Below are 22,553 nucleotides of genomic sequence, written 5' to 3'. Positions count from 1 at the left end.
TTCAGAGAGAGGGGGAGCGAGAGAGAGAGAGAGAGAGAGAGAGAGAGAGAGAGAGAGAGAGAGAGAGAGAGAGAGAGAGAGAGAGAGAGAGAGAGAGAGAGAGAGAGAGAGAGAGAGAGAGAGAGAGCAATTCCCATAATGCAATATTGCAATCTACTGTATAGAACCAGTAAGAATGAGAGAGAGAGAGAGAGAGAGAGAGAGAGAGAGAGAGAGAGAGAGAGAGAGAGAGAGAGAGAGAGAGAGAGAGAGAGAGATTGGACAAGAGAGACACACTCATAGTTGAAGAATGGAGAAAGGCATTAACAAGACAGAGGTTGGTGACACTTTGGAGCAAGAAACACTACAATTGGCTTCGGATTGAGAATGGCCATTCAATAGAAGAGAAAAATAAAATAATGTTTTATTACCTTGACCTTAATATGGATGGATAGATTTTACCTGGAAGTCACATACGGGACGCCACACATCGAAATGTCCTATCAAACTAATGATTTACAAATACTGGAAAGCATCCTGGAGGTTTAAAAATAAAAGTTTGTTTATCAATGATAAACAAACGTAATAGCAAAGATGTTGGACTCCCCGGACTGCACCAGCGAGGGGAGCATGATGTTGCAAAACTTCGCCAGGCGGTAAAGGCAGAGAGGAATGGGGAGGGGCGGAGGAGAAGAGGTGTGGAGAACAGCAGGAGGAGGGAGAAAGCGAGCCGGAGAGGTATAGAGTAAGAGAGTCTCTGCAGTTCAAGTGCTTACCAGTGACCTTAGAATCTCCTTCTATGTGTTTCACTCTCAGTCTCTCTCTCTTACTCACTCACTCTGCATTAAAGTACAATGCTGCATTTCTTCAGACCTTTAGCATCCCAGGAACAACTACAAGAGTGTCTGCAGCCCTCCCTACCTCTGTTTCTCTTTTGCTTCCTCTTTTTCTACAACTTTATGATGCGTGGAATGTGATGGGGAGGAGAAGTTTGGACTAATGTGCAGGACAGGCTTCACTTAAAAAATTGCACTTTAAGAAAATTGCACTTTTAAAATTTAAGAGCAAATACTTTTTGTTTGATGGTTCAAAACTGGGTAAGTAAAAGTCATTTTTATCTTGCTGTACTGTGAATAAACGCATCTGAATCTCTTAAAACTCTCTTCACTAATACTAATATCTGTGTAAATGTTATTTAATTGTTTTTACATTATTATATATTGCAGTGGTTTAAAAAGTTGTGAAGTTGTTTCCTTAAGCCGGAGACACGCTTAACAACTGTAAGGCAGATTATAAATGTAATTTGATAGTTACGACTGATCATGCCCAAATGCTCAGAGACGCTTGCGTTCAGTCTGTGTTCATAGTCGTGTTTAAAATTTGCTTGAGGCGTTGGAAACTGTAAGTGTATGTTTTTTCTGTAAGTGTGTTCAGTTCAGTCTTAGAATGTTTCATGTGTCCCTGACATTAAGGAACTATTTTTATCTGGTCCGAAACATAAAAATGACTTTTGTTGGTATAGTCAGTCAGGTTGATTCAGTGACATTATATAAATTAAATCAATTCAAATTAGATGTTACTATGTGAAGCACATTTTTAGGTTTCCTGACAGAACTTCATAAATTATTTATGTGTAAATAACGTATATACTGAAGAGACACTTTTATAAATCTTTACACTTGCAAAGAGTAACTTACAATTCATGGGGAAATTTAGCATGGTTATAGTATGGTATATATTGTTATTATTATTATTATTATACAAATGAATACTAAGAGTTGAAGGTGAGGTTTTGATGTGACAAAGCTTGTCTTGCTAAATATCAGTGTACAAGAGATTGTTTTGTGTATTAAAACTCTCATCAAATAAGAGTTTCTATTGATATTATTATTCAATTATAGTTTATTTAAAAATATGATTTGGTATTGCAATTACTGTTATTTGTTCATAACCAAAGTTATATCAGGAAAATATATCAAAGTACAAATACAAAGTACTTATAGGATTTGCTGTGCAAAAAATGAATAAAAATAAATATAATAATACAAATGCATCAGTTTAAGCTTCATATAGGCAAGCCTCAAACAGTGTTATTAAACTTAGAGTATGTGATCTTTCTGCGCATGAAAAATGACTAACGTCTCAGGTTACAAATGTAACCCTGGTTCCCTGAGAAGGGGAACGAGACAATGCATCCTAGGCAGTGCCGTCGCAGGAGGGGTGCGAGGTCCTGTGCGAACATGAAATGCGAGGCCCTGAAGGATGTGTTTAAACGTGACAATTGTATTGGCTGGCGATAGCCTTTTATGTCCCTGTGAGGTATAAGAAGGGCACCTAGAGAAAATGTCACCCACTTCTTCCCCTGAAGGGACCACGCAGGCAGCCCAGAAGCATGGCAACGAGACCCCTTCTCACTGAACCATGGTTACATGTAACTAGAGATGTTCCCTTTCTAATGGGAACTCGCACTGTGTCCTAGGACGCTAATGGGGGAACAAATGCCCACTCTGCCATTCTGAGGGGCCATAAAGACTCAAATGGCCTAATTGTCAGAGTAAAACTATTTTTCTGTTGGTGACATTACTTGCTACGGCCAGTGCCCAAGCTGCATGTCTCAATCAGGAAGTTCACTCTTACCATTCACCTTGCAAGGTAAAACAGAAGCATTGAGCCAGGGCAGAGCTCTAAGGCTTGGAATCATTTACCTAATGAAAGATTCCTTAAAGGGAATATGACCAGGGACAAAAAAATACCCTGGCCTATAACTTCAGGGGGACATAAGCATCGACCCCTAGAATAACCAGGGCGGCTGACATCATTTTGTCTTAACTTAGTCAGCCTACAACCTTTCTGCTTAAACAGAATCTCTAGCCTCAACTCAATGAGCAGGTATCGCAGAAAGGCAATACGTTTCTCAGTCACTCTTCGTTAAATCTTAAGTATGTTGTGTCTGCAATTCTCTGCCATTGTGTCCTGTTTTCCCGTGTTTTGATTCATTCTGTCTGTTTCTCTGGAGTATTCTTTGCTTGTGTGTTCTTTCGGACTGTCTTGCTGTTATTTGACCTTAGACTGTGTTTGGATTTTCGATTTTGGATTAGTCCCTAAAAATAAACACTTTATTAGTATCCTCAGCCTTCATGTCTCTGTGCAGTTTCATAACAGAAGACTTAGCTACACATGGATCCAGCAGTTGGGATCATCTGCCTGCGTCCATGTAATCGATCCCTTGAGGACCAAATCCAGGACTTCTTAGACATTGCAAATTTCTCTGACCTCTAAGCTCAACTGTGGTGGTCCTTGAGGGTCGCTGATTGAATTTCTGGATTATGCCCTGTAGTTGAGTTGGGTTCTCCTTCACTGTTGGGAAAGTAGAGGATGATCCTTCCCCTAACAAAATTTTTTTTGGGGTGGGTTGGTGGCAGGACACACCAAGCCCCGGCCCACCACGGTCACCAGAATCTCCTGTTATAATGGTTGCTAGAACTGTGCTTTCTGTACCTTGCCATCCTGTGGTTCCCACACCAGAGCCTATTCACAACATTGCTGCCACTTCAGAGCTCGCTCCAGCCCATGAGTCTGCTCCACAGCCCAAGGCTCAAAGTAGCTGGGCAGTTATGTCCAGATAAAAAACACTCATCTAATCTACCACAAGCTGTCTCCTTTTTGCGCTTCCACGGCAGATCAAGTTTTGCCGTAGCGCTTTCCATAACGTCCAGCAGCTCAAGATTCTCGGGAGCAGGCAGGCAAGGAGGGCTCAGACATTTCAACATGTCTTTCAACAGAACGCTGGCTGCTAGATCAGAAGATGTGAGAGATAACACATCTTCCTCCAGCAGCTCATTTTTGTCAGCCGCTGAGTAGTGCAACAGATTTATACCTCTCTCAAACTCATTATCGAGCTCCACCTGAGAGCCCCACAATCTCAGTGTCTTCCCCGCCTCAGCGAGAGCAGGACCCGAACCACACGGGTACAGGTCCCTGTCCCCCCTCTCTTGAGAAGAAGAAGGACAGATGAGAGTGGAGCTTTTATCAGTGCATGCAAACAGCCCCATCGAGGCCTGAGCGTGCATGCTCCTTGCCCAAACAAATAAAGCACAAGTCTTGTGTGCCATCTGGTGTCAAATATCTCGGACACAGATCCACACACTTCTTGAAATGCTTTCTTACCGCTACATGTACTCAAACAAAACAGCCCCTGAAGACGAAGAAGAGAGAGAGCGGACACAGCTACTAAAAAAAAATAGATAAAACAACATTGGTTCTTAATTATCACCAGCACAGATCCAAGCATTGCTGAAACATTTCTAAATTTACTCTTGTAATATTAGAGATATGTCGATGAGAAAATCGAAAGAGGAATCCTTATGGAAACAGTTGATACAATAGGAAAAAATTAAATAAAAACACATAATTGTGAGATTGGGAAAATCTGTACACATATAATATCTGCCCTTTTCTAAAAAGAACAAATAGGAGTGTGAATAAGTTGCACGCCAGGGAAGATTGGTCTTATGAGGAATTTGACTTGGTCATTGTAGAATAAATACATAAATAATGTTATTTGAGTATTATACACATAATTACCAATAGAAATAAGAACAAGAATAAACAAGCACATCGGTGTATCTAAAAACGGACTAATTGCAGCGAGATTGAGTTGCTGAAGGGTTTTTACTCCAGATTTTTAAATGATATCTGTCTTGCTGACTCACTGTAGTGGCAGCACCCCCAACATAACATGTGACTCATTTAAATAAAATATGTTTAAACTAAAAAAAAAGAAAGAACTTTATTTATCTGATTGGAGTATTAATGATAAATAGATGCACATCTCAAATAATTCATGATGGTCTGTATAACTAACTTGTGGGCAGATTTTCAGTCTTGATATTCAAGTTGTCATGATGTTGTGGTCTAGCTGAATTTGAAACTTTGATGAATATCTACTGTGTATATTTGCATGCATGAGTCACCTTCACTTTTGCCTGTGCTGCAATTTTCTCCAGCAGCTATATTGTGTTGATCACACTGCAGAGACGCTGCCCCCTCAACACCCTCTCTCAGTATAACCTACTTAAAAACACCTGCCCTGCCTACCTGCTCCAAATGTCCATGTAATGCATATTGCCAAGCACTAACTTTTTCTGTTTTTGACGAAAGTAGCTCAGTTGGCTGCAATAAACTAAAAAATAATCAATATTTTAATACAGTAATTACAATAATATTTGATATTTCTTTTAAAGGAACTGATAATTTTCAAGTGTTTTCCTCAGAAGAAAGAAAGCCGAATGGGTTTTGAACATCATGGGGGTGAGTAACTGATTTTCATTTCAACAGAATTGAGACAGCATAAATATTTATTAGATTAAACATTTCAGTGAAAATGCTAATATTTTTAATGAAATGTTTTAGACAAAAAAAAAAAAAAACAGGAACAAAATGATTTTTTTTTTTTTTTTATTGAAAAAAACAAAACAATCAGTGATGCAGCTCATTGTAATGGTGCAGCGCAAGCATATGTATTTAAAGTAGGCCAGGGTTAGACCTTCAGAGAGATACTAAAACAGAGGCATGCATGATGGAAAAATGCATGAAAAATGCAAATACTGGTCCCCAAGCCATTCCAACCAGCCTCACTGGACTGCTGTTATTGATTATGTCCATTTACATGTTATGTTTATATGATCTTGATGTGTAGGCAAATGCATTAAAGAAAACATCAAGGCAGTACAATCAACAATATGGTATCATGGTTACATATCTGTGCTATAATTTACCTATAGTATAATAATATAATTATAATTACAAAATTATTAAATGATAATCAGGGATTTAGAGTCACGTTGCCTGACGATGAAGGCAATTCAACCTATGAATGGCAACCATTAAAGGGATAGTTCACCCAAAAATGAAAATTCTGTCAGTATTTACTCATGTTGTTCCAACCAAGTAAGACCTTCGTTCATCTTCGGAACACGAATTGTGATATTTTTGATGAAATCTGAGAGCTGGATCACTCCACCATACTAGTCCATAGGCTTCTTCAGAAATTGAATTTGCCGGCCTCGAAAAGTTATTAAAGACATCGTTAAAATAGTCCAAGTGACTACAGTGGATCAATCTTAAGTTATATAGCGACGAGAATACTTTTTGAGCGGAAAAAACAAACAAAAATAAAGACTTTATTTCAACTATTCATTTCCTTCTCTATGGGCCTCTAGTCAGTTAACGTAGTGTGATAGCGTAGTAATACGTCACACGTAGGCTCACTATTGGCCGACGCTGGTCGTGTGTGTGATGCGTGTGACGTACAACAACAGAAGCTTACGCTATTACACTAGTGAACTAACTCGAGGCCCACAGAGAAGGAAATTAATAGTTTAAATAAAGTCGTTATTTTAGTTTTTTTTGCGCACAAAAAGTGTTCTCGTCGTTTGATAAACTTAAGATTGAGCCATTGTAGTCACTTGGACTATTTTAACGATGTCTTTAATAACTTTTCGGGGCTGGCAAATTCAATCCCTGAAGAAGCCTATGGACTAGTATGGAGGAGTGATCCAGCTCTCAGATTTCATCAAAAATATCTTAATTTGGTTCCGAAGATGAACAAAGGTCTTACGGGGTTGGAACAACATGAAGGTGAGTAAATACTGACAGAATTTTCATTTTTTGGGTGAACTATCCCTTTAATGCACCAGCAATAGAATCACTGTGCCACAGTCTGTATTTGAAAAGCTGGCTTAATGTTAACTGCTGTGCAGCAAATCCAATTATGAGCTTGATGGTTATGTTTTATCCTTTTGGGGTATCTTTGTGTCACTCACATTATGTTACACTCACAATATGATATCTACTCAATTGCAAAAATGCACAGGGTCGTAAAACATACTAACAAATTCACAATCTACATGTGCACGTGAACAAAGTAACTAAGCGTCATTTTGTATGAAATTAAAATTGAATACATAGCAAAAACAGTTAACAGTTCTATTTACACAATATGTAAATGTCAATAGAACCTTATTGAGTCCATAACACAATAAATCAACACTGATTTAAACATGTTGAATTAAAATAATAATAATAATAAACAGAATACATAAATAAGGATACATTCATACAACAAATTATAGAGGTAACAGCAAATTATAGTGGTACAACAGCATGGATTTACCATGTATTTTTGGTACATTTTTTGTTAGTGATATAACATGAAGCAATATAACATGTCATGATCCATAAAATACAACATCCCTAACCATGGTTATGTTATAGTAAATGTGTAGTAAGCATTTTTTTTTTGGTGGATGGATTTCCATATGTATAACCACAGTTTTATCACTAATACCATAGATAAACTATGGTTAGTGTAGCAATGGTTTTATGGTTTATTTGTGGTAACCATGGATAACCATGTTTTTTCCATTATTATTATTTGTAGTAAAGCCATGGTTAATTTTACAAGAGATTATGTGGAAGTGTAATATCATACATTTGCAGTGGAAAAAAAAGCAGCGTAACCCAATCAGAAGGGCACTCAGTGAGTTAAAGAGTGCCCGAATGGAAGCCAAATAATGTGTTGGCTTTGCCCTGCTAAGGGTGAGCCCTCCTACGCTCAAAATAGGCTCTTATTTTTTTTACAGCATGCAAACCGAGTAGCTATAGTGACGTAAAATAAGTACTACAGTAGTTGAAACTGTTACGGTTTGAAGGCAAATACTGAACAGTATATATTGTTCAAGATTTTTTCTATGCCAGAACAAAGAACTGTTTATTAATGAACGAATGTAATGTTCTGACCTACAACTCTATTAATTGCTTCAATTTAAATAGACAGACTTTTCAACATCATTCAAGATTACAACACACATATATATTTATATTTAGATATATTTACTTTAATTGAATTAAACTATTTAAAAAATACTTATCACATTTCCTGAACATAACATAAAATCATACTGTTATAACGTCGATGCTATTCTTTGCAGAAATTGTTCGATTTAGCAGATGTATATAGGAGAACTGCCCCTTCCCTACATAATCTACTACACAGTCCATAGTCTACTACTATGAGTCCACTGAAAGTGAGTTCACAATCAAAGTTCGTTTCACAATCAAAATGGATTCCCAACACAGTGAATCAATAAAGTTATTATTTCCTTTGTATACCCAAATGTATTTTTTTTATTTTTTTTTTATCTTTCCATGAAATGTTTCATTTTCGTTTAAATTTGACATTAAATCATCTTTCACTTGCACAAGCTTAAGACTCAATATTAACCTTTTTTAAGCCTCTTTCAGATTATAAGGTTAGCTGTGAAAATTTATTATCAGGTTAAAAATTAAGTGTTCATAAAAAAAAAATTACTTATATAGATACTAATCTAAAATAAATTCACACATTCCAAATAACACACCACAACATACTTGTCAAACACAATAATATCAACAATCAAATTAGTTTTTTGGTTTTTATCCACCAGAATGTTTCAAATGCCACATAATCGTTGCACCTGAAATGACGATGTTTGTGTGTGAAAGCAGTGTTTTGTAATTGGCATTTTCTATAAATAGGGTACAAAATGCCTGAAACTTGAAAAAAAAAATATTTTAGGGTTGCAAATTTGGCATAAATTAAGCTGTCACTCCATAGGATATTTGTTTGATATATATATATATATATATATATATATTTTTTTTTTTTTTCTATTCATAATTTCTGTCATGCTGTAAAAGTGTCCAATTTAGCTTATTTTTTGGGCCTCACAAGGAATGTTACACGGTTTTGTTTTTGTAATGGAAAAAATATGTTTTTTAAATTTAATTTAAAATTCAGTTATTTTTTACTATTTAGCAGAATGTTAAAAACTTCAATGTCCATGCTTTAAAATTATGTCACTCTTCTATGATTTTAATTTTTAGATATGTATAGTCAAGAAAATTGAGGTGGAACAGACTAAAATCGCCATTTAAAAAAAAAAAAACTACTCTTCATGCTAAGTTAGTTTTATGTTAGATAACAAGCATACAGTTTCTAATAGGTCATAACAAAAACAACAAGGGATTTGTGCCTCTAAAGGCCGTGACACACCAAGACGATGTAAAAGCGTGTCAGAAAAAAACTGTCTATAGCAGCAGGTATCAATAGTCTATATCCGTCATTCAAAAGTGGAATCATTAGCCACATTCCCATTACATATATCAATCATGCTGATAACTTTTTAAATTTCAGGCAGCTCAAGTTATGAAAATATTTGTGCATTAGAATGCTCAGGTAAGATGACGTGCTCAGTTGGCCAAAATACCCCCGACAAAGTCCAACTAGTGCAGACGGTACAGAACACGCCACAAAAACTGGGCCAGCTGACGTTCAACGATGGCCCGATGTTGGCCGATGGCCGACCATCTGCTTTTTGTGTCAGGGCATTAATGCTTTTAAAAAGTCATGGGACACCAAAGTGTACTCTATTCATAGAATGTGACAGATGCTTATGCAAAGTAATGATTTGTTTTGTGCAATTTGTGTGTATCATGTATAAGAAAATTGTCATGCATTGATTGTACATGTTTTGGAGGTGTGTTATGTGCTATAAACAAGCAAATTATATCCATTGTAATGGATAGTCATGGCCCTGCCATTTTGGTAGGTTCAAGGTATCACTGCTAAATATTCTGCTGTTTTACATGCTGGATTGTAAAAACAGCACAACATTTTGCAAACTGGCACAACGAGAAGGCACACACACAAACACACACATTATGTTTCTGCATCCACTTAAAGAGGACGTTGAGGGCAGTGATTTCTCAAGAAACTGTCAAAATGTATAAACACCGTAAAGGTAACTTTGGCAGTTATAAAGGAGGACTTTGTATAATTTACTCTCCGTTTTAGAAAATTCTTAGCAGAAATACTGGATGGCTAATATTTATAGTGCTAATAGTGGCAGTAGTTGAAGAAAAAAGACATACTGACTTTGAAAAAAGGGTGGAGAGTGAGGGATAAACAGTTCTGTAGGACACTGTTATCACAATAGCCTGCCATATTGAGTGGAAGAGGCAGTATAAAACTTTTAGTGATTTCTCACCAGTGACTGGACGTCATGGCACTGTGGCAGAGATCTTCCTAACATGACATGTTTGGTCGCTACACAAGAAAACTGAGGAATGTTAAATGATACGTTACATGACGAAGAGTAAAACCAATTTTACATATCTTCAGGCAGGAGGCATACTTTTCTGAAAGGTAAAAGAAAGACAATGAAATGTGAGAATTTATTATTAACAGTATATTTAATAATTTTGAACATTTGTTATTTTGTAGGAAAAGAAAATCCCATTAGAGTTGGGAAATCTGATTCAAGAATATTTTTTTATTTTTTTTGATAGTCTCTGTGAATTGGGTTTAAAATACTAATTAAATGATTAATTTGCCAGAACCTCTGTCGTAAAAATTCCAAAATGTTCCAAAAAGTTAGAAAATGTAATTGTCCTTAGGCATCACTTTCAAAATTAAGCAGTTCAAAATACTGATTCAATGATTCACTTGCATTGTTGTATTTGTATATATATAGTGTATTTAGCAAACCAAATAACTCCACAAGACCTAGTCTTGCAATATATATATATATTAGGGCTGTCAATCGATTAAAATTTTTAATCTAATTAATTACATACTCTGTAATTAATTAATCTAAATTAATCGCATACACAATCTTACAATGTTTGCATGGTACAATTTCTGGTAAGCGACGTTTTAATTGCTTGACACAAATTTCACGATTTCAATTTAATTTAATTATTGTGATTTGATGCAATATTGACTCATTTGGATAAATATTAGGTACACAAGATAGGCATTCATTTTTCTCAAGAAAAAAAAATCTCACCCAATGCTGTAAAAATACAGAGAGCCATATCAGCTGGTAGTATTTAAGGTTAAAAATAGCTCAAATTAAATATAATGCGTGTTTATTACAAATAACAACTTTGATATAAGTAAAAATATAATCCATACGTAATATAGTAGTAGGCTACATACATTTTGAAAAATAGGCTACTCTCTATAGCTCTTTTTTTATAGCCAACTATAACATGCTATATGGTCATGAAATGGCTTTCCTGAGGTAACGTAGGGCTAAATGTTATGTGACATAATTGTTCTCCAGCTGTTTTATTGACCTCTTTTCGCGGTTGAAAAACACTGATTGATCGAGGAATATACATTTCGGTAAGTTTTAGGCTGCCCTACTGTATCTTTCAACATTGGTCATTCGTGTTTATTTACTATTAGCTAGAGATGATCGGTTCACGTGCCGCTATAGGGATCCGTCATTTCACATTTACAAGCGCCAAAACGGTATTGCTTGATTTTCGTAATAAAATTAACAGAATCTGAGAGCTGAGATTTTTTTAATATCATAAGTAACGTGCTCTGTCTTGTCTGTTTCCGTGTCCTCTCTTTGGTGCGCGATTTTTCTGTGCGTGAGAAAATGGTTGTGTGACGTGAGAGCGCGTGAAAAGTTACACACACACAAGCGCGCTTTCTCTCAGACACACTCGCCGACTCACGCACACACTCCTGGATGCTTTGCATTGATGTGGTACTTTAGAGTTTGACGAACTCCGTTTGTTATAAGTAAATGTTCCAAACAATGATCCAAGCAGCGCGTTCTTGTCTCCCTCCTTCTTTTTACACGAACGCTAGAACGGCTCCGCAAAGGTCAAAAACGGAATGGATTAATCTGCGTTATTTTTTTTAACGCGTTATTTCTTCTCAGATTAATTAATCGAAATTAACGCGTTATTTTGACAGCCCTAATATATATATATATATATATATATATATTTTTTTTTTTGTAAGTGCAGTTATTTGGTTAGCTGAAAAACACTCACTGACAACACCCAGCACAAACAGACACAACAGAACTTAACCAGATAAAGAAAGACTACAAAGACTGAGCAACCAGAGAATTCAGAATTCAACCTAAAAACAAGAAGGACAGACTGATGAAACAATGATGGAAAGAGAACTTGAAAGAGCCACTGTCAACCACAGTCACATAACCACCAAGACACACTAGCTAGCAATCAGTTTTACCAGAACGCGAAGGATGGAGCTCCACCATACGTTAGGCCTCCATGGCTAAGATGGCGGGTTAGGGTTGTCTGTTTCAGGATTCAAAGTAAGCAGTTTGTTTACAGAGACGAAATACTCAAATACTGAGAAAGAAAAGAAGAAGAAAAAAAAACTTACTTTGTAGCTTCTTCTGTTCCTCCTTCTCCATCTACTTTGCCCTCTTCTTCCATCTTCTGCTCGTCTGAGATCAGCTCCTGGTTCTTATGTCTACGAATACACTTCACTACTACCATGGACAGAATGAGCAAAGCTAGAATGCCCCCCACAGATGCCCCAATGGCGACAGCAATGGTCGAATCCCTTGGTGGTGGCACTGGGCAGAGGAAAATAGAGAACAAGAAGAGATACTAACAACAAACTTCACCAAAGCAGCATATTTCTTCAGTGAAAAAAGTGTATTCTGAAAATGTGGTTAGAGAAAAAACTGGCTTATGCTAACCAGCCAAAATCTTAGTACTGGTTGCATTCTCAATTTTGCCATTAGGGGTGCCAGAGCAGACAGTAGTTATTTGTCTTCTAGTTTTCTAGTGTTTCTTTATATAGTGACATCGCCAACTACTGGCCTGTGCATACATGCATACAGAGGTTTAATCGTTTTCGCGGATAGGTGTGAACGGGGATCGTTTTGACAATGTTGTCCTCTGTACGCAAAAAAACTAAGTTTATAGTAAGTCGTGTAAATGTACCCTTAGTGGAGCAAGAGTTTAAATCTTTCTGAGCAAGTGAAGGTTGTTTCATTGTGATAAACTATGAATACAGACCTTATTAATGTGTTTTTCTTCAAATAAATAAAGTGCTGAAGGAATGACATTTATGTTTGTCAAGGGAACCAGCATGATGCAAATTTCCGGGTTGACCTACAAAAATATATTTTCTCTGCAGCACTCTATTCTAATCCTGGATTTAACAACACCTGCAATAATGAAACCCCATTTATCATGGCCTGTCTTGAAGCAACCCTGGTTGAAAACCAAAAACTGTTGTCATACAGCATCTTAGCCCGTGCTGAAGTCTTACATTCAGTCAAGACGTTGAACTGGATGGTACCGTGACCCTGAATGCGATCTGGAGGGTTGCGCACATAGCAATTGTAGATTCCATCGTCTGTCAACTGCACATCTAAGATGGTGATGCTGAGGTCGTTCTTCTCTAGGTTTCCAGAAAAAATAGCCCGCTCTCCAAATCGGCTTGGCTTCAGGGGTGTTATCCTGTTCTTATAGGTCATGAACTTGTAAAAGAAGAAATAGACGTTAGATTGAGAAAAGTAACAAAACAAAAGAATCGTCTAACTTTTATATTTCTGTAAATATTGATATTTCCATAGCCCCTTTCACACAGTAATCCTGGTAAATTACCGTAAAATTGCCAGAATTACTTTACCGGTAAATACACAAATATGCTGTTCACACAAGCAACAGCGTTCTACTTTAGTTTCACCATTTGTTCAATTTGATCTTAAAAACACGAGACGCGCATAATAGTGCAACTGCAGAGCAGCAGCACTGATGAATGGAAAATACGGCGGGGTCTCGAGCGCGACATGTTGAAAAAGCTGTGAGATGTGGCGCAACGGTCAAAGATGATCATCGCGCGCATATTTAAATAAAAAAACTATTAAAAAGCTTACTGTAAACAGTGCTGAGTAATCGCATTATCTCCATAAGAACTTTAAGATTGGCCCAAAGCAGACTTCTTACGTCAGCACGTTCTGACATGGTACGTGATCATAACGTTAATCTTCATTCCGCATTCACACAGAACACATTACTGGTAATTTACTGGTAATGTTACAACTTCCCTTACCTGTAAATTGCCAGAAACAATTTACCGGTATTTTTGAAAAGGTCCTGTTCACACATGATCTCTTACCGGTAATTTACCAGTTAAGACTCTATGTTTGAAAGGGGATAATCTTTTGATGATATTTAAAATTTTAAGTCTTTTATTTTCTCTCACCATCTCCTCTGTGCTGTTGAATGTCTCTTGATAGGTCCAGTTCATGGCAAATTGCTTGGGCTCCAGCTTGTAGCATGAGGTGAATGCACACGGGATTCTGACATCAGTTCCGTTGAGAGCGTTGATCTGTTGTTGCACCAGCACATCCATGGAAGTTACTGGACAGGCTACAAGATATGTACAAATAGACATGTATAATTCCTGGCATTTGATTTTCCTGTCATCTGATTGGTCCATGTTTTTTTCCATCTAAAGTCACTGAAATTAATTTTGAAGTCATTTATTTAAGTATGAGTTCAAATGTTATTGCCAACCGATACAAAAAAAATTTGCATAGTGGTCTTAAATATCTTTCGAAAAAAGTGTACCTTATCATAAAATGGCTATTTTTGACTCTAAATTCTGACTGTAATACTAAAAAGTAATACTATGGAAGCAATGGGGTACATCAACTGTTTGGTTACCCAAATTCTTCAAAATATCTTCTTTTGTGTTCAGCAGAAGAAAGAAACTCATACAGGTTTGAAAGAACTTGAGGGTAAGTAAAAGATGACAGAATTAGCTTTGTAAGTGATCTATTCCTTTAATAATGAAATTAAAAGAACCAAGGCAATGACTGACGCATTTGTATTACATTCTAAAAAGCTCCGTTCAGTCCCAGAGAGGAAAATTAAACCACGGCCGGATCGGCACAGAATGGAACGGTTAGGCAATAAGAACGGTTTGGCCTGATGGTGGAAAAGTGGCACATGTGGTCACATGGTGAAAACTAGGTAACTTCTTTATCTCTATCTGCATTAAGCTTACACTGGGTGACATTATTTGTATTGAATCGACAGCCAAAATGTCATAATTTTGTCTACTAGGAAGGTTTACTTTCTCCACCTCTGCACCATTTGGACAATTCTGCCAAATGGACACCATTCTGCACCAAGTTCTGGACAAGTTCCCACTGCTGCAGCACTTATGTTTTATCGGCCCGGCTCTCTGCAGTAGTCGCAGCAACTTCGTCACACCCTCCCATCCCATCCCATCCTATCCCCACCCCTCTCAAAGTGCTGCAGTTTAGTCCGTCCCCCTCCCACTCGAAAAATCAGGTGTCCTCACGGATAGAGAGCAAGAACTACAGCTGCTGTGTTTGGGAGAACACATACACACACAAACCTGTGTACGTGAATACCTCCAGTAATCACAATGATTTATAGTGCGTTAAATTCAGAGTGCCTACAAAGCAACATTTGAACTATACAAGGATTCATTATACATTGTGTTTTTGTGCTACAAATGATGCAGCACTGCATCATGTCACAGTATCCTACTTGTGCTTTCAGTGTGTGCTGTAATAAACACACACAGAGACACACACGCATGCTCAGCATAAATATACACACACACACACACACACACACGCAGAGTCAGCACTCGGCCGGGCGTGTTACTCAATACCGGCACTACGTCAATGTCGTCCCCACCCGCCTTTTTACTTTCATGTATATTTAGTCGGTTTCTCTCTGCGCTGTGGAGACGCTTTAGAACTCCTTCGCATTCCCCATGCACATTTAATCACTGAATTCATGCATTTTAATAAATAATAGTCTAACTGTTGTAGTTAAAAAGCTACAATGTATCGGTAAACTCTCTTACATGACTGTTTGGATATATGAGCATGAAAATACGGGGTCTGACTACTGCTGATGTCTCCAGCCCACTCTTGGCAAACCTATTTGATGCATGTGTCAATATTCACCGGTTAAGAGTGCTCTAGGCATAAAATACTGCAGTGTAGCTCTCTCTCTCTCTCGCCCTCTCTCACACAACAGTCCCTGACAAACACCATCCCTACACCCTCCCTGCGCTGTCTCTGTCCTCTTTTTCCTGCTCTCAAGGTTATGGTTAAAGGAGAAATGTGGACAAGGTATATTGTGGAGCTGTATATGCATGCACAAACAAACAAATAATAATAATTATAATTATATAATACCATTTTAATTTTATATATATATATATATATATATGAGTCAAAATCTGCTAAGGGGAAATAATGGAATCTGTTTGAAAAAGTGATTTTTCACTATTATTTACAAGAAGATTTGCATTTTCAAGGGTTTAAATCAAATATTTTTGTTTTAAGAGACAATACAAACAATTTTGTGCATAAAAAACACTTCTTTCTTGGTAATTTTTTATTTTTATTTTTTATTGTTGATTTGAATAACTTGATTTTCCAAAGTCAATGGATTCGTGACAGCTAATGTAACGTTTATGACAAGCCAAACATGTTGGTCTCTGAGTAACATATAATTTATTTAAGTCACGAAATAAACTTCATTCCATAAAACAAGTATAATGAACTACGCAAAAAGAATTTTGAACGTCTAAATCACGTTTTATAATTACCCAAAATCAAACTTAGTTCATCCCTTATGCACGTTATCATATCCGTCAAAAACTGGCTGTCGATTGGAATATTAGAATTAAAAACAAATACACTCATAAATCAATTCACTGAATACTTTCCGGCTAAGACACAAATAAACATTACCTTACAAATCCACATCATTTGAATATTACAACATCGATGTCTGTCAAAATACTGTAGCCTAGAATGTGCACAATACACAGTAGTATTTACGAGAAGGAGAGTTCCAGTACATGTACTCCCTGGAAAACACACACTACTGGATGTTTTGACTATACGCTATTGCTTTCCGAGAGCAGGGAGAAAATGGCGGGCTGAGTAGCATCAACATGCTGTCTGTCAGAGACAATAACACGCATAATACATAATGCACGTGAGTATAAATTTGTTCTTCACACTGCATGCTAAAGAGAATAAACGCCAATCCAATAGAAAAACTTCTGCAGGTTAGTTAAAGGTGCTAGAAGCGATGTTGGGTGATGTCACTTCTTGTTGACGTTCGAAGAATTGTCAAACAAAACGGAGGCTAGCTAGACCCTCCCTCCTCCTCATCTGCGCACTAACCCCACAAATCCTTCTTGTTAGTTATTGGCTGGAACAGTTTTTTTATGTTTCGCGGTGCGGGTTAGCCCAGTTTGTTTTTGTTGCCGTTTGTGGAGCCTGGGGTGTCTGCAGAGACCGCGTGTTTTTTACAGTGAGTTCAGGGGACAGGCAGCTAGCGGATAGTGAGGAGATGTTTGCTGTATGTGACAAAAAATGTTTTGGTCTTTTAAACGCGTGACATCGCTTAGAGCACCTTTAACATCATTCAACTTTTTGATTTTGGTGGACATTTTTCTACTTCACGAACTATGCATTCTGATTCTTACATTTATGATTTGAATATTTTCAATAATTTTCTATTCTCTATTCTCGACTGATCTTTTTTTTCCATAAATTTAGCAATAGATGAACTGTTAAATGATTGATATTGAGATGAGACCCTGCAGTTGTTGAATTAGGCCCTCATATGCTGATGTATTATATATATATATATATATATATATATATATATATATATATATATATATATATATATATATATAATGCACTTTACAGGTGACTTTTAAAAAATGTAGTTTGAGTCCTATCTTCTCAGTTGTTTAAAAGATTAAGGCAGTTATTAAAGTTTGATGAAATGTTGTTTCATTTTCCAATAAAATATTATAAATTATTACATGATTCGTTTCATTTAATTAGCAGATTTTGACTCATTTAGTGTATTGTGTATAGTATTGTGTATATGTCTGTAAATTTAATATGTTAGGTTTAGGTGTGCTGATATACAGTCTAAAAGCACTGGGACATTTCACTGTTCGTATTACTCTGCACTCACTCATGTGATATTTCTGATAGTCACAGAAAACCTCTCTTTTATTTCAGTATAGGGTTGTTAAAAGCAATGTTATGGCAACACATCTGTTTAGACGGTTTAATGCACCGCATTTTAGTTTCTGCTTAATGACTGAAATGTTGTGGGCAAAACTTTGAACATGGTACAGTATGCACAGTAAATAAGAAGAGCGAGACATCTGTATTTCTGTGAGAAGCAGATCTTCCCAAGCTTGTTATCAGCAATTGTTTTCTCATAATCTATCATATGTCATATTCGTCTTACAGACAACTGTTACTAGAGTTGCATTGTATCCATTGATCCACTATTTTCAGGGACAGTTCACCCACAAATAAATATTCTGTCATCATTTACCACAAATAGAGGTATTTATAGAAGAATGTCCAAGCAGTTATTTTCCTTACAATGAAAGTGAATGGTGACCATAACTCTCAAAATCGTCAGTTAATAACATCTTAATTAGAGTCTGTTCCGTACAAAAAGAGTTCATTTTGCTTTTTTTGCTCTGTTTGGAGCTTGACAGCTCTTGATACCATTTACTTTGATTGCATGAAAGGAGTCCATACAATGTTCCATGGAAGAAAGAAAGAATAGTTTTGTAATGAAATGAGTAACTAAAATAGCGTAATGAGTAAAACATATTCTTGTGAACTATTTTTCTTAGGTAGATTTTCTCCAATATTTTCTATAGTTTATCTTTCAAGTTTGTATTCACAACCATTTAAAAGTTTGGGATTGGTACGGGTTGGTACGCGATTGGTTTGGGATTATTAATTTTTTTTGTCTTTAAAATAAGTATCTTATGGTCACCAAAGATTTTTATTTGATCAAAATACAGTAACAAGTAATATTATGAAGTATTACAATTTAAATCATCTCTTATTTTTTATTCCTGTGATCAAAGCTGAATGTTCAGCATCATCACTCCAGTCTTCAGTGTCACACGATCAGAAATCATTCTAATATGCTGATTTGCTGCGCAAAAAAACATTCCTTATTATTAACAATGTTGAAAAGAGTTGTGCTGCTGATTTTTGTGGGAATCTATTTTTTTTGTAACAATGTCTTTACTGTAATTGTTTTATGCAGTTTATAACCTAATCCTTGCTGAATAAAAATATTCATATCTTTAAAAAAACAACTTTTGAACAGTAGTCTACCTTTATACTCGAAGATGAAGAGGTTGCTATCGTGAAATTGAGTTCAATAGCTTTTGGGGCTAGTGGAATAAATCAGTATTTTTCAGAAAGCAGACTGAAATTTATTATTAACTAATTTATTATTAACTATTTATTATCAATCTCCTGTAGAATAGGATGCCGCACAAATATTCCTGCCATTCAGAGTCAATTCATCTGTATACCTGAATGTGGTATTGGTGTGCAAATAATTTTGCCGATGGAATTCACTGCGCTCTAAACTAGATGATAAAAGCTGAGAATATCCATGCATTAATATTTGTTTTAAAAGTACATCTAATGTCCTAAAATACGTACATCTGCATACTTAAGCCACATTTATGAATGCTATTGCAATGAGTCAATAAATAAATAACAAAATATGCTTGTCTTTAACCTCATTAAATCATTTAGGATGGGAAGTATTAGGATTTTTGGAGATAGTTTAGTGAAACTGGATTTTATTATAATTCTATCTCATGTTCATCTTCTGTCACTGAAATGCTGTGTTTTACGCCCTCTGGTGACTTCTAGAAAAACTGCACTGTATTCACTTGAACTTGATTGCAACTTCCCAGGCATTCGTTTTTAGAATACTAGTTTGGTGTGTCCAGCTCTTTTTCCTTTATGTTAAGCCTACAGTACAATGAACCATAGTTCAGTAATAAAAGTTCAATTAATTAAACAATGTGGACTATACCACATGGATTAAGCACAAGGAAGTAGGGCATAGTGTATGCCTTCTGTTGAAATAACTAATCCTCATGTAACGTTCAACAGCTGCAGTCCCATGAGACCACATCTGTAGCAGTATAGGGCAGAACACGCACATTGGTTGTTTATGATTGTTTATGATTTTCATTATTTTAACTAGGCTTGCTAGCTTGGGTTTGTTCAGACATTCAGAGTCTCTTTTAAACATTTTCTCTTTATGTTATTAATGAATTGGTTTGCTCTGAAGCACTTTGTATAATATGTTGTTTACAAAGTGAAATGTCTGTTCAATATTGCTTCTCTCCATTAAAGGGATAGCTCACCCAAAAATGAAAACCTTGAGATCATTTACTCACCCTCATGTCGTTGCAAATTTGTATTATTTTCTTTCTTCTGTTGAACACAAAAGAAGATATTTTAAGGAATGTTGGTAACCAGACAGTTGGCGGCACCCATTGACTTCCATAGTAGGAAAAATATACAATGCAATTTAATTAGTCAACCATGTCTGGTTACCAACATTCTTTAAAATATCTTATTTTGTGTTCATCAGAAGAAAGAAACTAATACAGGTTTGAAACTTGTGGGTGAGTATGTAGCCTAATGACAACATTTTTAGGTGAACTATCCCTTTAAACCCCCTTTCCTCAACCTGCAGTATTGTCTCCATATGTTCCTATTTAACTGTCATTATTGTTGTTATTATTACTATTTAAAAGTGCTGTTCCTCGTCTTCAAATGTTATATACTGTGAACATTTGTAATAATCTGGTTATGGTGAAATCAAATGTGACACCATTTTTCTCCCGCTCTCAATTTTACCTTACAATTTCACAAGTTATATCAATTTGTTTGCGCCGTCAACAAAAATGGTATTAAATGAAGCAAAAGTAGAACTAGTTTTGTCATCTTTACTGATTTGATTTAGTAATTGTTTTTGATGTAATAATTTGAGTTCAAGATTCTATGACTGACTCACACAAAAACATTCACTTGTCGCCTCCTACTGGTTCAACGATGTAAACTGAAGAAAGATTCACTGGAAAAAATAAACAAACGTGATACATACACTGTGTATTGTAAATATCATCAATGTGACACGGAACTAATTGTATAATGCTTAACAGATCATTAAAAACGCAGCAATGCTCAATGTCATCTAATCTGCTTGTCTGGGGGAGAAAAAAACAGAAAAAAACAGAAGTGCCGTTTGGCAAGTATGACCTGGCAATTCAGGCAATTATGACCTGCTTAGCGTTTCATAATCTGATCTAAATGCGCTCACAATGGCATCACGATAAAACGCAGAAAGTGCTGATGGAGACAATTAATCTTCAATAATAATCACCATCAAACGATGTAATAACATATGGCCTACACCTAATTTTATTTGCATTATTCCTAAAACGCATAATATTAATAACAGGCTTAAGGCAGGGAAACATGACTGAAATAGCATCTGTTTGGCTGGTAGGCTACATTGAAATCGGTAAAACGTCAAATGATCATTTTAATGATGGGGTTATTTATTTATTTTTTCCATAGCAGAAGCTTTTTTTACTTACCCAAAAACATCACCATTGCAACACAGGATAATTTCAAAGCGGACGCCCACCGCGTTCCCCCAGAATGCAATAAAATGGTCATTTTGGTCGCTGACAATAAACGAATCTAAAAATAATTATTAAAAATGTGTGTGAGATCTATTTCTACGTTTCAATCATATAAAATACACGGATATGTTTTTTTATTTTGTGCTATGATATGGCTGGCAGTGTCTGTAGCAAGAGCACTGGTTGATTTTATGGTTGTGGTTTGTCATTTGTCTTTATTGAGGTTTCAAATTAACCCCGTTGCAACATTATAATATTAAAATACTATAATAGCAACATATAACACGGTACAATAATTTCACAAGACGTACATAAATCAGGACGCATCTATATATTAGCTATGTATGTCCTTCCTCGATTCAGTACCGTCAGAAATCAGTTGAAGAAAATCTACGCGGGCGTTGACGAAAAACCAAAACATTACGCGCTAGCCTGCAGAAGGACCACCTCTCCTCACTAATGGAGATTAAAGTGTAGAGGGAGGTGGGGTAAGATGAGCCAGTGGGTAAATTGACCCACACCCTTTATCTTGGCAACGGTACACTGTTATTGTCATGTGACCATTTTAGAATAATCCATCATTTCTGTCAGACTGTGAAAAAAGAGAAACACATGAGTGGAAGGCAATCATTTACTTTAAAAACTGTTTTGGGCTTGTCAAAGTACATTACATACCAGATGTAATGTCTGTTACATCAAATGAAATTTTCCCAGGTCTAAAAATATGATACATATTGGTGATTAAGCAATGTATAAAACCATGCAAATGATTTAACTAAATATTAATCTGAATTGGTCAGCTAGTTTTGTCCAAAATGACAGCTATGGGGCAAAGTGAGCCAAATGCATTGGGGTAAATTGAGCCACAGGAACACTTTTTTTTAAGGCAGCATAAAACAAGAGAACATTGCGAGTGCCTTCATGCCAATGTGGTTTTAGCCACTAGTTTTATTGTGTTAATAATACTTGGTATGTGGTTCCACAAATCTCAAAGGACAGAGTGAGCATGAATTCGTGAGTCTGCAATAGAGACAGAAGTTAGAAGAAGTGGTAATTTCATGCTGATGAGAAGTCATTGAGAAGATAAAGAGGAAAAGTAATGATGAATTAGTAATTTCATAAATAATGAAAATGGCATTGAACGAATCACATGCATATTTAG

General features: G+C 36.2%; 1 protein-coding gene and 1 long non-coding RNA gene across 4 annotated transcripts; one reads left to right on the top strand and one right to left on the bottom strand.

Annotated features, from left to right (window-relative positions):
• The first annotated feature begins 179 nt into the window (after window positions 1-179).
• Window positions 180-14,243, top strand: LOC143716395 (uncharacterized). The gene is made up of 3 exons (XR_013195983.1): window positions 180-1,076; window positions 5,223-5,289; window positions 14,109-14,243. It is a non-coding gene; the product is annotated as an uncharacterized LOC143716395 (long non-coding RNA).
• On the bottom strand, window positions 8,960-21,636 carry scn2b (sodium channel, voltage-gated, type II, beta). Of its 3 annotated transcripts, XR_013195982.1 has the most exons (6): window positions 21,344-21,636; window positions 14,075-14,241; window positions 13,136-13,346; window positions 12,236-12,431; window positions 12,080-12,147; window positions 8,960-10,218 (listed from the first exon to the last, which is right to left on the bottom strand). XR_013195982.1 is itself a non-coding variant. In XM_077208927.1 (5 exons), the coding sequence occupies exons 1-5, from the start codon at window positions 21,423-21,425 to the stop codon at window positions 10,188-10,190; spliced, it is 687 nt and encodes a 228-aa protein (XP_077065042.1). In that variant the 5' UTR covers window positions 21,426-21,635; the 3' UTR covers window positions 8,960-10,187. The 3 variants fall into 3 exon arrangements, 2 of the variants coding, with proteins under 2 accessions (XP_077065042.1, XP_077065041.1); XM_077208927.1 differs by lacking the exon at window positions 12,080-12,147 and having other exon boundaries at window positions 21,344-21,635; XM_077208926.1 differs by lacking the exon at window positions 8,960-10,218 and having other exon boundaries at window positions 11,867-12,147; window positions 21,344-21,635.
• Window positions 21,637-22,553: the final 917 nt, after the last annotated feature.

This window comes from Siphateles boraxobius, unplaced genomic scaffold (assembly GCF_051911475.1).
Source record: "Siphateles boraxobius isolate OS27281-9 unplaced genomic scaffold, OSU_SipBor_1 6, whole genome shotgun sequence".
NCBI lineage: Eukaryota > Metazoa > Chordata > Actinopteri > Cypriniformes > Leuciscidae > Siphateles > Siphateles boraxobius.
Note: the sequence above shows the minus strand (reverse complement) of the source record. Positions and strands in the feature narration are given on the sequence as shown.

Bases quoted from the DNA above. Each gene is read 5' to 3' on its own strand.
- scn2b (XM_077208927.1), bottom strand. From the start codon at position 21,425: ATGACCATTTTATTGCATTCTGGGGGAACGCGGTGGGCGTCCGCTTTG. The intron at 14,242-21,343 runs GTAAGTAAAAAA...CATATCTTGTAG, and splicing joins TGCAATGGTGATGTTTTTGG to CCTGTCCAGTAACTTCCATG. The intron at 13,347-14,074 runs GTGAGAGAAAAT...TTCTTTTACAAG, and splicing joins TCAACAGCACAGAGGAGATG to TTCATGACCTATAAGAACAG.